The following is an 11838-nucleotide window of genomic DNA, read 5'->3' as shown; positions in this document are numbered from 1 at the left end:
GAGAAGGGGTACCCGAGAGGTGGCAGCAAGACGCGCGGCATCTCTCTCCGGCCCTCGCGTCCGCTTCCCGCGTGGAGAACACAGCGGGGAGGGAGCAAAGGGACCCCCGAGCACCCGACCACGGAGTGTCCCGCCCCGCCGCGGACCGCCCCGCGGGGGCGGGCTGGGTGCCCCCACAGGGCGGTGCGCGGCGGGGCGGTACCCACGGGGCGGGGCGGGCGGCTGCGGGCCGAGCCCGCCCGGGTGCAGTCGCCGCTCCGCGCCACGCCGCCGCGCAGTCCCCGCGCCGCTCCGTGGGCCGCCGGAGCCGCACGTCGGGCCGCCCTCGTCTTCCTCCCTACCGCCGCCGCCTCTCGCTATGAATGCACGCCGGGCCCTGCTCTCAGCCGCCTTGCTCGCCAGCCTCCTCTGGGATTTACCTTGCTGCCTCCCGGCTTCCCTCCCTGCCTCCTCGGAGCTCGCCGCCTCCTCCAAAGGTGGTCGCAGCCGCAGAGTGCCGCGGTCCCCACGGGAAAACCGCCCGCGGCAAGGGGGACACGCCATGGACCGGGCGCTCCCGCGGGCGGAACCCCACGAGTACATGCTGTCTCTGTTCAGGACTTACTCTATCGCGGAGAAACTGGGCATCAACGCCAGCTTTTTTCAGTCGTCCAAATCCGCCAACACCATCACTAGTTTTGTAGACAGGGGACGAGGTAAGTTCTGCCCCCCCACGCCCCTCACGGTCCCCCCGGGGCTGCGGGTGCCCCCTCCCGCTGCGCTCCACGGTACGAGGCTGCCTTCCCGCGGAGCCTGGTGCTGGGGCGGTGGGGAGCGCGGTGGAGTGGTCACCGGTGCTGTTCCCCGCCCCGGTATTGCAGGCAAGTGCAGATCTCTCGGTAAATTGGGAGTCGCGGTCTTATATTGTGAAGCAGACGGCCCCGCGGCACTAAAGCCGAGTCGAGGCAGCCCTGAGTGCTGCGTGCGAGAAACACGAGTGTTCCTCCCCGAATCGTCACGGGGTGGTGGAAAACACGCCCCAGCTCTGCAGGCGGAATTTGGGTGTAAATTCAACCTTGAAAAAAAAAAAAAAGAATTAAATATCGCTCTTCTGGTTTCTTTCCACCCGCCGGAGAAAGGGTGGCTCTTATCGACGCGGCTGCACGGCGAAAAGAAAGTTTAAACTGACCGAAGGCAAAGATCTTCTGCCTGAGGCTGCTCTCGCTTCGGGTCGCGTTCTCGGGGTTACCTGGAAGAGCCCCGGCCCCTTCCGAGAGCGCAGGGACTGGGACCCTCCGTCTCCACTTGCGGGGGGGCAGCGTGCAGCCCAGGTACCGCCCGGTACCGGGACTCAGCGAGGGGCGGCCGGACTTGACGTCTGCTCCAGGGCCGCATCCTTTGAGCTGTGTGCGGGGTTGGTCCTCACGCACCCCCGGGCCGGGATTGGCAGCGGGGCCCGCTACCCCGGGCCGCAGAGCTTCCCGGGCAGCATCGGTGCCGCCGGGCTCCCGGGCCCCCTCGGTGACCTGCAGCCCCGGCCGGGGCCCTCCTGGGCTTTTCTCTCGTCGTCGTATCGCCCGTACCCGGGGCCGCGGGTGCACATTTCTCGTCGATCCAGAGTAAAATTTCCCTTCCATAAAAACGCCCCCCTGCCCCTTTCATCCCCCCCGCTTTTTTCTTTACCCTGGTTGTGAGCCATTAAGAACAGACTAATTAACAGGTTCTTAATGAAGGTTGCGCTTTCGTTCCTCCCCCTCTCTCACATCTGAAGACCCTCCCCTCCGTCGGCGCCTCCTCGGGCACTGGTGTACCTGCCGGTGGCTGGCAGCGCCGGGAGCCAGGGCAGCTCGCTGCCCTCCCGCCGTGCCCCAGCCGTTTTTTAGGGCAAAGCACAGCGCCGGGAAAATCACACGGCTCCCTGGAGCTGCAGAAGCCGATCGCCCCAAACCAAATCGAACGGAACCCAAACCGACCCCCTTCACCGCCTCCCCGCGCCGGAAGCTTCTCCCCGCCCACGGCACCCAAGGCTCAGCCCCTTGCCCCACTGCTACCCCTGCCTCGGGGGAGTTCTTCCCGCGGAGGGAGCTCGGCGGGGCTCTTCGCCTCCCTCCTCGGTCGCGCCTCTCTGGGCTCGGGAGGACGCGTGGAAGCGCCCACAGTGTGTGCCCCTCGCGGTCGGAAGCCCCCAGACGTTTTCGAGGGGAAAGGGGACAAGGGGTTTTGCTCTCCGCCTTCGCCTTATGGGGGTTGTGTTCTTCGTCGCTGTTAAAAGCGGGGGTGGGGGGAAGAGAACCCGCTTTCTAGAAACACGGTTTCGAAAATTCAGCCGTCAGAAAGGAGCTGGACCGCTCCCCCTAAAGGAGAGGAAACGGGGTGCTAATTCTGCGAGCCGCAGGAAATGGAGCCGCGCTCGATATCATCTTATTCTTGATAACCAGAAGAAAGACAGTTAATTTAACAAATTTAGCTCATCTCGCTGCATGTGAGATTCTACTCCGGGGGAAGCGAATTGCTAACAGAAGTCCTGGTTTGATTAAGGAAAAGCCTCACTTTTCCCCATTGATTTTGATTTGATGTGTCACAGGCTGTGACCTTCTGCTGGACCTTCTGAGGGTTGCTTAGCATCAAGCCACTGATTGGAGTATTTCAACTCAGTGATCTAATTGAGTGTTCATGTCATAACATATCAAATATTGTCTAGTCTCCCATAATGAAGTGGACCAGCCGATGGCACATCACCAAAAAACTTCAAGAGAGCTTCCGTTCCTCTGAAGTGGTAGCTATTTTACTGCCCACCTCCCCGTGGGCTCGTAGCCCAGTTAATTGGCGAGCTGGAGTTGTGCTGATGATGAACAGTCTTTGCTCAGGGAAAGCGGGGAAGGGGGGGCAGATTTTCTGTCACTTCATTTGCAGACAGTATAGCCGCCAAAATTGACCCAATTAGATGGGCTGCTCTTTACCTAAGCGGCAGCTCCGGGCGGGATGTGACGGTGCCCGTCCCACCTGCCGCACGCCATCCTGCATGGCAGCATTTCGGGGGGACAGCAGCCCGCAGAGGAGCGCGAAGCAACTTTTAGTCCTGCCGAGAAATACCCTTTCCGTACGAGGCGGGCGGCTGTGCCTGCGTGTCCGGCGGGGCCGCTCGGCGCTCGGCTCTGACCGGCAGCAGCTCCCGGCCGCAGCAGCCCCGAGCCCGCCCGTGCCACCGCCCTCCGAGGCTGCGGGGCAGAGCGCTTCGGTGCAGACACCGACAGCCGCTTCCCGTCGCTTCGCTTCTTCCCTTCTCGCTTGAAGCTAATAAGATCGTTTTCAGCGTAGGGCGAGAGGGAGTGAAGACTCACTACTGCTTAATACAGATATAATTTTTCCCCCGTCGGTAGAAAAAGAGAGGAGAAAGGGGGGAAAGGGTTTGCGATTCCCCCCTCTCCACCCCCTACCGCCCCCCACTCGCTCCCCCTTGTTACGGTCGCAAGATCAGACAGGACCTAGCTGAATGTAGGAAAATTACTGTTGGCACATGAAGTAACTCATTAAAACGCAGATGGTGCTCTCACTGGCCTCAGGACCCCCAGCATTGGAGCTCCACAGTAAGGCAGGACAATTAGGAGCTGCAAGGACTCCACCAGGCAGGGGAAGAAAAAAAAAAAAAAAAAAGAGAGAGAGAGCGGGAGGGAGCTGGAGAAGGGAGTTATAAACAAGCAATCCCACAGCTAGCAAGAAACGCGGCATGACTGGGAGCAAATCGAAAACAAAAAAGAAATAGCTGGAGTGCGAAGGAGCACGATTTTCGAAAGGATCTCCGTGGGAAGGGATTGCCACGACGGCTGGCTGCTGCGAGTGCTCCTCGCCTCACCCTTTTGTGTCTGCAGAGCCCGCAGCACCGGCACCAAGGCAGGGCTCCCGCAGACGAAATGCTGCATCGAAATAGGTCAAGATAATCTCTTTTTTCCCTCCCCGTTTTCTTTATGCAGTTTCGCGTTCCAGTTGGGAGGCGGCTGATTCGAATGGGCAAGGATCCGAACATCGTTATTTTGCTCTTGCCATGAGGGTTGTGAGGGTGGTGAATAGACGGCTAGGACGAAAGGGGGATCCCGTGTGCAGAAACTGAAAATGGCCCGGCTGTGCATGTGGCAGAAGAAAAGAGTGTAAATCTCACTTGAAGTTCATCTAGTAAAACATATTTATGCAAAACAGCGGGTTTCTGGGTGGACCGAAAGCTGCAATGTAGTGTAATCTGTGCAGCGCTTTGCCCAAGCAGTGTTGTCGTTGGCAGAAGGAAAATGAAATATAAACAGGGAAGTATTTTAATGGGAAGGGAGGGAATTCACAACTGTTAATTATTTGGTGACCTTGTATTCGATTTGTTTGAGCCCCTTATAAAAACACTAATGCAGACCAGACGGCCGGAGCGCGGCAGCGAGCTGCCGCTCCTCATCCCCGCCGTGCTCCCGGGAAAGGAGCGAGCGGCCCGGCTCGGCTCGGCTCGGCTCGGTGCGGCCCGGCCCGGCCCGGCCCGGCGGGGCCTCCCGGCGCGGAGCCGGTGGCGGGGGCGGGCGGGGCGCGGCGGCTCCGCGCTGCCTGTGCCGGGCGGTGCTTCGGGGTTGGTGTTTCGCCCCCCGCGCCGCGGCAGCTGCGGGAGGGAGCGGAGCGCGGGGCCGGGGCGCAGGCGGAGCGGAGCAGAGCGTCCCCTCGGCAGCCGCGGCTGCACCTCAATAGGGGCTGGCGGCGGGGGGAGTATTTTTTAGTTTATCTTTCGTTTGTTGGTTGTCCCTGGAGAAGGCGTGGGGGCTCGCGCACGGGAGGGCGGCCCGGGGAAGCGGCGCCGGGAGCTCCGCAGATCAGGCAGCTCGGCGGGGCGGTGCGCTGCCGCGGAGCCGCTCTGCTAACAGGACGAGTAATTAACGCATATCAAACTATTCCGGTGGCTCATTTCGGACCTGGTCCTGATTTTTTTCGTTATTACTATATATATTTTTTTTTAATCCAGAAACCCTCCTGCGGGGCTTGCTAAGAGGTTGATTTTTTTGTTTGTTTGTTTTTTTTTGTTTGGGTTTTTTTTTGTTTGCTTGGTTGGTTAGTTTTTTGGGGTATTTTCCTTTTTTTTTTTTTTTTTTTTTTTTTTTTTTTTTTTTTTTTTTTTTTTTTTTTTTTTTTTTGAGAGGGGGACTCGTGGGGGACAGAGGTCCGAGGTCTCCGCCTCGGAGCTGTGTAGTTTCCGCCGCCCGCGGGGAGATGCTGTGCCGCAGCTGGGCTGGCCCCAGCCGGCAGCCGAGTGGCCCGCGGGGAGAAAATCCGGCGCAGGCCAGGGCCACTCGGTGCTGGGCACGGCAGCGGGGCGCCTCGCCCTCCTCATTCACCTCCTCCCTTCAGAGTAGAAAAAAACCCCAAAACGGTCGATCGGAGAAAACCCTGCTTTCCTTGCGATTTCGGGGCACGCTGAAACTGAGGGTAGGAGTCCTCTCGCGCCTGAAGTCTGATTTATGAGCGAAAGGGGATGTTTCAGTCTTTGCTAGTTATGGCCAGAGCTGTATTCTCTGTTGCTGTATCTTAGCGCTTCCACATTTATCGCTCAGTAATATTTTCGCTTCATTTCTTAGCTCCAAGAGCTGGGAATATTCAGGCCGATTTTCTCAACACGAATAATTTCAGAGGAATCCTCCTCAGTCGAAGTATTTCGGGTCGCGTAAGCACCGCAAATGCGCAAAGGGAAAGATACCGGGTTAAGGTCTGTTACAGCAGGTAGAAACCCCGCGAGGAAGCTCCCGTCCGCCTCGGCGCATCTCCTGGGACGATGCCGACAGCCGAGGGCCCGGAGCCCTGCGTGTCCCCCGTGTCCCGGGGTGTTGCAGCGATCCCTCAATGCCCGAGGGCCGAGAGCTGCTCGGGGCAAGCGGGGAGGTGGCGGCGAGCGGGAGAATGGGGCAAGGGCAGGCAGCCTTCCCGGAGCAGGTACGGTACAGCGGTGACCAAAGGTACATCACAGCCAGGTGCCTCCCCGCTCCGAGGAGGGGAAAAAAGAAAAAAAAAAAAAGAAACAAAACCAAAACAAAACAAAAAGAAACAGCCGTCCAACAACTAGTTAGTGTTTTTTGGCAGGATTGGGAATTCGTCCGAGGAAGGTGTGGTCTTTCTCGGTTACTCGATAGCGAAGTGAACGATACATTTAAATCTAATCACTCTGTGTAATAAAAAACCGCGGCGAGGCAGGCGCTGGGAGATGTGGAATTGAAACCCAGAGAAATACCACACATGGAGAGTCAGCCCCTTGTTTCCACAGCTTGGGTAATGCTCCGAAAGAAATACCTGTCAGCCTTGCGACTCCGCAGACAACGCGTGGGCAGACCTTCGCAATTAGGGACAATATATGTTTTAATTTCCAGATTATTGTTATGCGAGTGTCTGCAAAGTGTCTTTAAACTGAAAATGTGCTTTTGGTTTGCGAGTTTAAATATGGCTTGAAAGAGAATTTGGGAATGGGAAAATTCTTCTTGAATGTGGTTTGGGTATAATTTGCAGTGATGTAAAGTTAAGATCTGAGCCCTGATGAATTGGCTGGGAGCCCAGTACCTGATCTGCCATGAAAAGGGAAACTTTGTGTAGCCTTCGTTAACCCCCGTCTCTCCTCAAAGCCCAGACTGCGGCGAGAAAGCGACCCGGGAAACGGGAGAGGCTTCACACAGGGAATTGAGGGAAACGTCCCAACCCAGTCATTCATTTAGCTTCGGAGATGCTGAAACTGCAGCCACCGCGCCGCGGAGGAAAGCGTGGGGGAAGGCGGGCGGGGGCCCGGTCCGGCCCGGCCGCGGGAGCACCGGGCACGCCGCTGCCCGAGCGCCTCGCGGGGGGCAGAACGGAGTAGGACTGCTCTCTCCCATCTGCCACTGGCACATTCTTAAATTTCAGCTAGACCTACTCCCTCCTTCTGTCCCTCCTTCCCACTCCCAATATTTTATTTTCGCCCGGAAAAAAAAGAATAAACTACGGAGAGTCGAAACAGAACAAATACTGACTGCGGAGCGAACATTCATCTACATTAACGCTACAAATATAAACACACCTCCCCGGTGCATTTTCTGCAATGTGGCTTTCCCCAGCCCAGCTGGGATGACCTTGCTGTTCGCACCAAGTATTTCGGTAACGGGGATATCTGTAAGGACAGCTTCAGCTGGCCTGAGAAGAAGGCAGATCTCGAGCTGGCTGTTAGAAACCCCGGGTTTTACCCCAGTCGCTCCTTGGGTTTAAAGGAAAACTGAAGAGGACAAGCCCGTATCCGTTGTGCACTGCTCACGGGAAGAGAGGGACAGTCAGGGTGTCCCCACGCCCTCTCTGCTGCTGCTCTTTGTGTGCTGGGAAGGCAGCAGCTTCCCTGGAACAAAGGGTCCCCAACCTAGACCAGTCTCTCCTCGTTTTGTGGAGGTTCCGGAGGTCCCGCTTTCCCTCCCCGCCCTCCGCTGCTTTTCCCACCCTCTCGACTGCGCTGGGAGCGAGCCAGTACTGGTTTAGGATTATGTATTCATCTGGAATTATTAGGTTACAAGAGTGAATAAATAGCGTTTATCTGATCGGATTCAAAGCTGCTTATTTGAAACAACCGGCAGCCCTGCCCCTTTCCCTGCCCTCCCGAGAGAGGCACGGGAGCCGGCAGCTGCCTGAGCCAGTGGGACTTTTCCAGCACAGAGTTTCGGTGCTGCTGAAACCCGTCTCAGATCTGCTTGGCCGGGGGCACATTTCTCTACAAACCGGCCGTGTCGCCAGCGTGCCATGCCACCGACCAACCTGGACCAGCCGTGCAACGCCCCAAACCCTCGCCAAACTGGAGTCTCAAAAGATGCTGCTTGGGGAGCATCCCTGAGCTAGCCCTTTGGCACCCACAGTGCCGGAGCTGGTTTCCTCCTGCACCGCCGGGTGACAAGGGTCTGCAGGCCCTTTAAAGCCCATTTTCAGCAGCGGGGACATGTGGGGAATTCAGCCTCTCGCTGCTTCCCTCCCGTCTAAGCTGCATGCCTGGATGTCACCCCCGAATGGGATTGTTTCCTGCGCCGAGACAGGCCACCTGCGTGACGGTTCCTCGGGAAGGGGAGAGGCGCTGTCACCTTCGTGTCCCCTCATCCCTCGGGAAAGGGCTGCCCTTTCCCTGAAAGCTAAGACTGCCGGGCAGTGCTGCCTTGCTCCTGCACCGCGGCAGAGATAGGGGGGACCCCAGGACCGTGGCGCTGGTCAAGAACAGGACAAGGAAGAATGTACGTGGGGCTGTCTGCTCCGGAGGGACAGAGGCCTGGAGGCAGCACTCTCCTCACCCCCACCCCATGGCGACTGGGAGTACCAAAGAGAGCGAGCATCTCTCTCTGAGACCAAGCGTGACACCCGCCTCTCCATCCCCTAAGCAACGAGAGGCATTAAAAGGGAATCCGTGCCCAGGCCGGGTTCTGCCCACATCCCGATGCTGGGGAAAGCCACGGAGGAAGATGCTGATCTAGTTTCCTCGACGGTCGCTGGAGCCCTTGAACGAAGGTCTGAGGCATTTCGGCAGGGCCAGGAGATCGGTCTGCGCCCTGTCGGATGCCCGGGTATCTGACAGATGTCGGATGCAGAAAAAAACCACCAAGACGACGAGAAAGAGGAGAAGAAGGAGGAGGACTTGCGTTTTCTTACCCGAGGGCTCATCCGCTTTTCTCATAAGCTCCCAGGACCCCCTTGAAGGAGGAGGCAATGATACCAGAGATCTCCTGAGCTGTTGGACCCTCCTCCTGCAACCACGTGCACCTCAGCCCACGGCCCGCGCCTGTGAAGGGCAGAACTACCCCCACGCTCCCCCAAAACCCACGGGAGACTCATGGACCGAATCCTGGTCTGTACTCGCAGTGATGATGAAACTGTCCAGCGCCTCTAGGCAGCTCCCGATGGGTTTCACTTTTATTTTCACAGCTCAATAAAGCAGCTGTTGTCGTCACCTGCACTGTGACGACATTTTTCGGGCTCTGCTGGTGTTTTTTTCAGTCTCCTCCCGCACTCCCTGAGCGGGATGCACGACCAGGCTGCCTCTCGCCCCTTGCTGGGAAGGAGAAGCCCCACCGCGAGGAAACAGACAAGCCTGAAGTGGGAGGCGGAGGCAGGGATGCGAAAGGCCCGGGTTCAAGTTTTCCGGGATGCCTGAAAGGCCTGACCGATCCCGCATCGCTCCCGTCGGCGCGCAGACCCCGGGAGGCGGGGAAGCTCCGGCTCGGGAACTCCCTCTCCTCGCTGACTCCCCGTGCCACGGTGCCGGGCGAGGCGGGGAGCGCGGCCGTGCTCCGGCCGCTGCCCCGGGAGCCGGGCAGGTGTGCAGAGCCCGGCGGGCGCCCAGCTCCGCAGCCGGAGATGCCGCCTGGGTGCGCGGCGCGGTCCGGGCGGGCGGCGGGGCCAACCACGGCGGCTCCCTGCGGGGCGAGGGGACGCGCTCGGCGGGCAGCCGGGCTCCACCGGAGGATCCCGTGGCCTGGCTGCGGGGCAGGTCTTTTTCCCAGCAATTCCCCCTGTCCGTGCTGCACTCTACGCTCCATCTCCCTGCTGACGTCTAGGGGAACACGCAGCGACGCAGGGCGACTGTCGAGTGTGCTAATCCGCACAAGTGCACGTTAATCTGCATTGTGGTTTTTTTTTTTTTTTTACATCGCCGTGTCGCGTCTGAAGGTTTTTGGTTTGCATAAATCATCCCCTTGTCTCTCCTGCCCCGCAGGAGGTTCCCAGAGATCTGTCATGTAGAGCCGAGGTTGTGAAACATACTGATTAGGAATCGCAATGACCTTTGATATCGATAAATTACAGGCGGGTGTATATTTCTTTAGCCTCTGTCTCTACTCCTGGGGCGGGCTGATTTTGGGAAAGCGGCGAGGGGCTGCTGAACAGAGGCTCCAGTGACACTTTTACTATAGAAATCTACACAAGCTTTACTAGCTTCTGGGGAAACACAGGGGCTTTGGGAATTTTTGTATTTGCTGGGTTGTAAACATTTTATTGGAAAGCAGCTCAAGGGAATCTGGTTTGCTTTCTGAGCTGCACTATGTACACCGATGTGTCAAAAAAGAAGTCCAGGTTTTCCTCAGAGGAGCACAGATACGTGTATATGGGGCTGATAGGCAAAGGAAGTGCGCGGAGCAGGGTCTGCCCCTAGTGCTGGAGAGCCATCTCCTATCTGGTGCGGGCTCTTCCATACTTTCCATATTATTCCCTTCTCCTTTCTCCTCTCCCTGCCCTCTCCCTATCCCGGTCCGGCTGGGGGTGGGGGGTGAGGCAGGCAGAAGCGGCCCCGGCCGGGCAAGCCGGCGGTGCTCCCTCCCTTCCCCGCCTCGGAGACCTCTCGGCAGATCCCCCCGAGCGCAACTGACTGTAATTATTTTTATCTCGCAGACGATCTCTCGCCCGCTCCCTTGAGGCGGCAGCAGTATGTGTTTGATGTGTCGACCCTCTCGGAGACGGAGGAGCTGGTGGGGGCCGAGCTGCGGCTGTTCCGCGGCGCCCCCCGGGGCCGCCCGCCGCCCGCCGCGCCGCTGCACGTGCAGCTCTCCGCCTGCCTCTCGCCGCGCCCGCTCGACTCCCGCGCCCTGGACCCGCGGGCGGCCCCGTCCGCCGCCTGGGAGGTGTTCGACGTGCGGCAGGGCCTGCGGGAGCAGCGGCCCCGGAAGCGGCTGTGCCTGGAGCTGCGGGCCTCGGCGGACCGCGGGCCGCGGCGCTGGCTCGACCTGCGGGGCCTGGGCTTCGCGCGGCGGCCGCGGCCGCCGCAGGAGCGGGCGCTGCTGGTGGTCTTCACCCGCGCCCGGCGGCGGAGCCTCCTCGGGGAGCTGCGCGCCGAGCTGGGCGCACCCCCCGCCGCCCGCTGCCCGCCGCCCGCCGGCCCGGCGCCAGCGCCGCACCGCCTTCGCCAGCCGGCACGGCAAGCGGCACGGCAAGAAGTCCCGGCTGCGCTGCAGCAAGAAGCCGCTGCACGTCAACTTCAAGGAGCTGGGCTGGGACGACTGGATCATCGCCCCGCTGGAATACGAGGCCCACCACTGCGAGGGCGTCTGCGACTTCCCGCTGCGCTCCCACCTGGAGCCCACGAACCACGCCATCATCCAGACCCTCATGAACTCCATGGATCCCGGCTCCACGCCGCCCAGCTGCTGCGTCCCCACCAAACTGACCCCCATCAGCATCCTCTACATCGACGCGGGCAACAACGTGGTGTACAAGCAGTACGAGGACATGGTGGTGGAGTCCTGCGGCTGCAGGTAGCGGGCGGGACGCCCCTCGGCGGCGGCCGGGTCTGCGTCTGGCGAAGGTGCGGCGGCAGCGGCGAGCGGGACCCGTCCCGCGGCCGGCCGAGCGCGGCTGGGGCGGAGGGGACGGCGGAGGGGCGGGCGGCGGCTCTCCGGCGCCGGGGCTGCCCGCGGTGGCTACGGCAGCGTCGCGGCTGCCGGCCGGGAAGGGCGAGCGGGCCGGGCAGGCGGCGAGGCCCCCGCCCGGTCCCTTCCCCGCTCCCCTCTCCTCCCCCGGGGTTTATCTGGCGATCTATCCTCCTCCCTCCAAAGGTGAAGGCAATTTACCAAGTACAAAAAGAGTCGGGGGAGGGAGAGGGAGCAGACTGGTCCCTCTCTCTGAAGTTGCTCTGAAGAGGGCTGTTTCATTTCTGCCCTCTCTCTTTCACATTCCTGCAAGCTTACCAGCCAGAAATTGCCTACGCCCCCCCCCCCCCCCCCCCCCTTTTCCTCTCTTCCCCCCCAGGGGAAAAAAGAAAAGAAAGAGAAAAGGAGAAAAAAAAGAGAAAAACAACCGAGAGTTGCTTAAGATTGTAATTATCAGCTAGGTTCTATTTTAAGACAGCACACTGTGAAGAGCGAAGTG

At 59.7% G+C, this 11838-nt stretch overlaps 1 protein-coding gene across 1 annotated transcript; it reads left to right on the top strand.

Annotated features, from left to right (window-relative positions):
- The first annotated feature begins 257 nt into the window (after positions 1-257).
- GDF6 (growth differentiation factor 6) lies at positions 258-11364 on the top strand. The gene is given in 3 exon segments (XM_038129879.1): positions 258-695; positions 10366-10816; positions 10818-11364. Coding segments are annotated over 3 exon segments (1200 nt in total). The 5' UTR covers positions 258-358; the 3' UTR covers positions 11230-11364.
- Positions 11365-11838: the final 474 nt, after the last annotated feature.

This window comes from Motacilla alba, chromosome 2 (genome assembly GCF_015832195.1).
Source record: "Motacilla alba alba isolate MOTALB_02 chromosome 2, Motacilla_alba_V1.0_pri, whole genome shotgun sequence".
Classification (NCBI taxonomy): Eukaryota; Metazoa; Chordata; class Aves; order Passeriformes; family Motacillidae; genus Motacilla; species Motacilla alba.
This window is presented reverse-complemented; position numbering and strand designations above follow the sequence as displayed.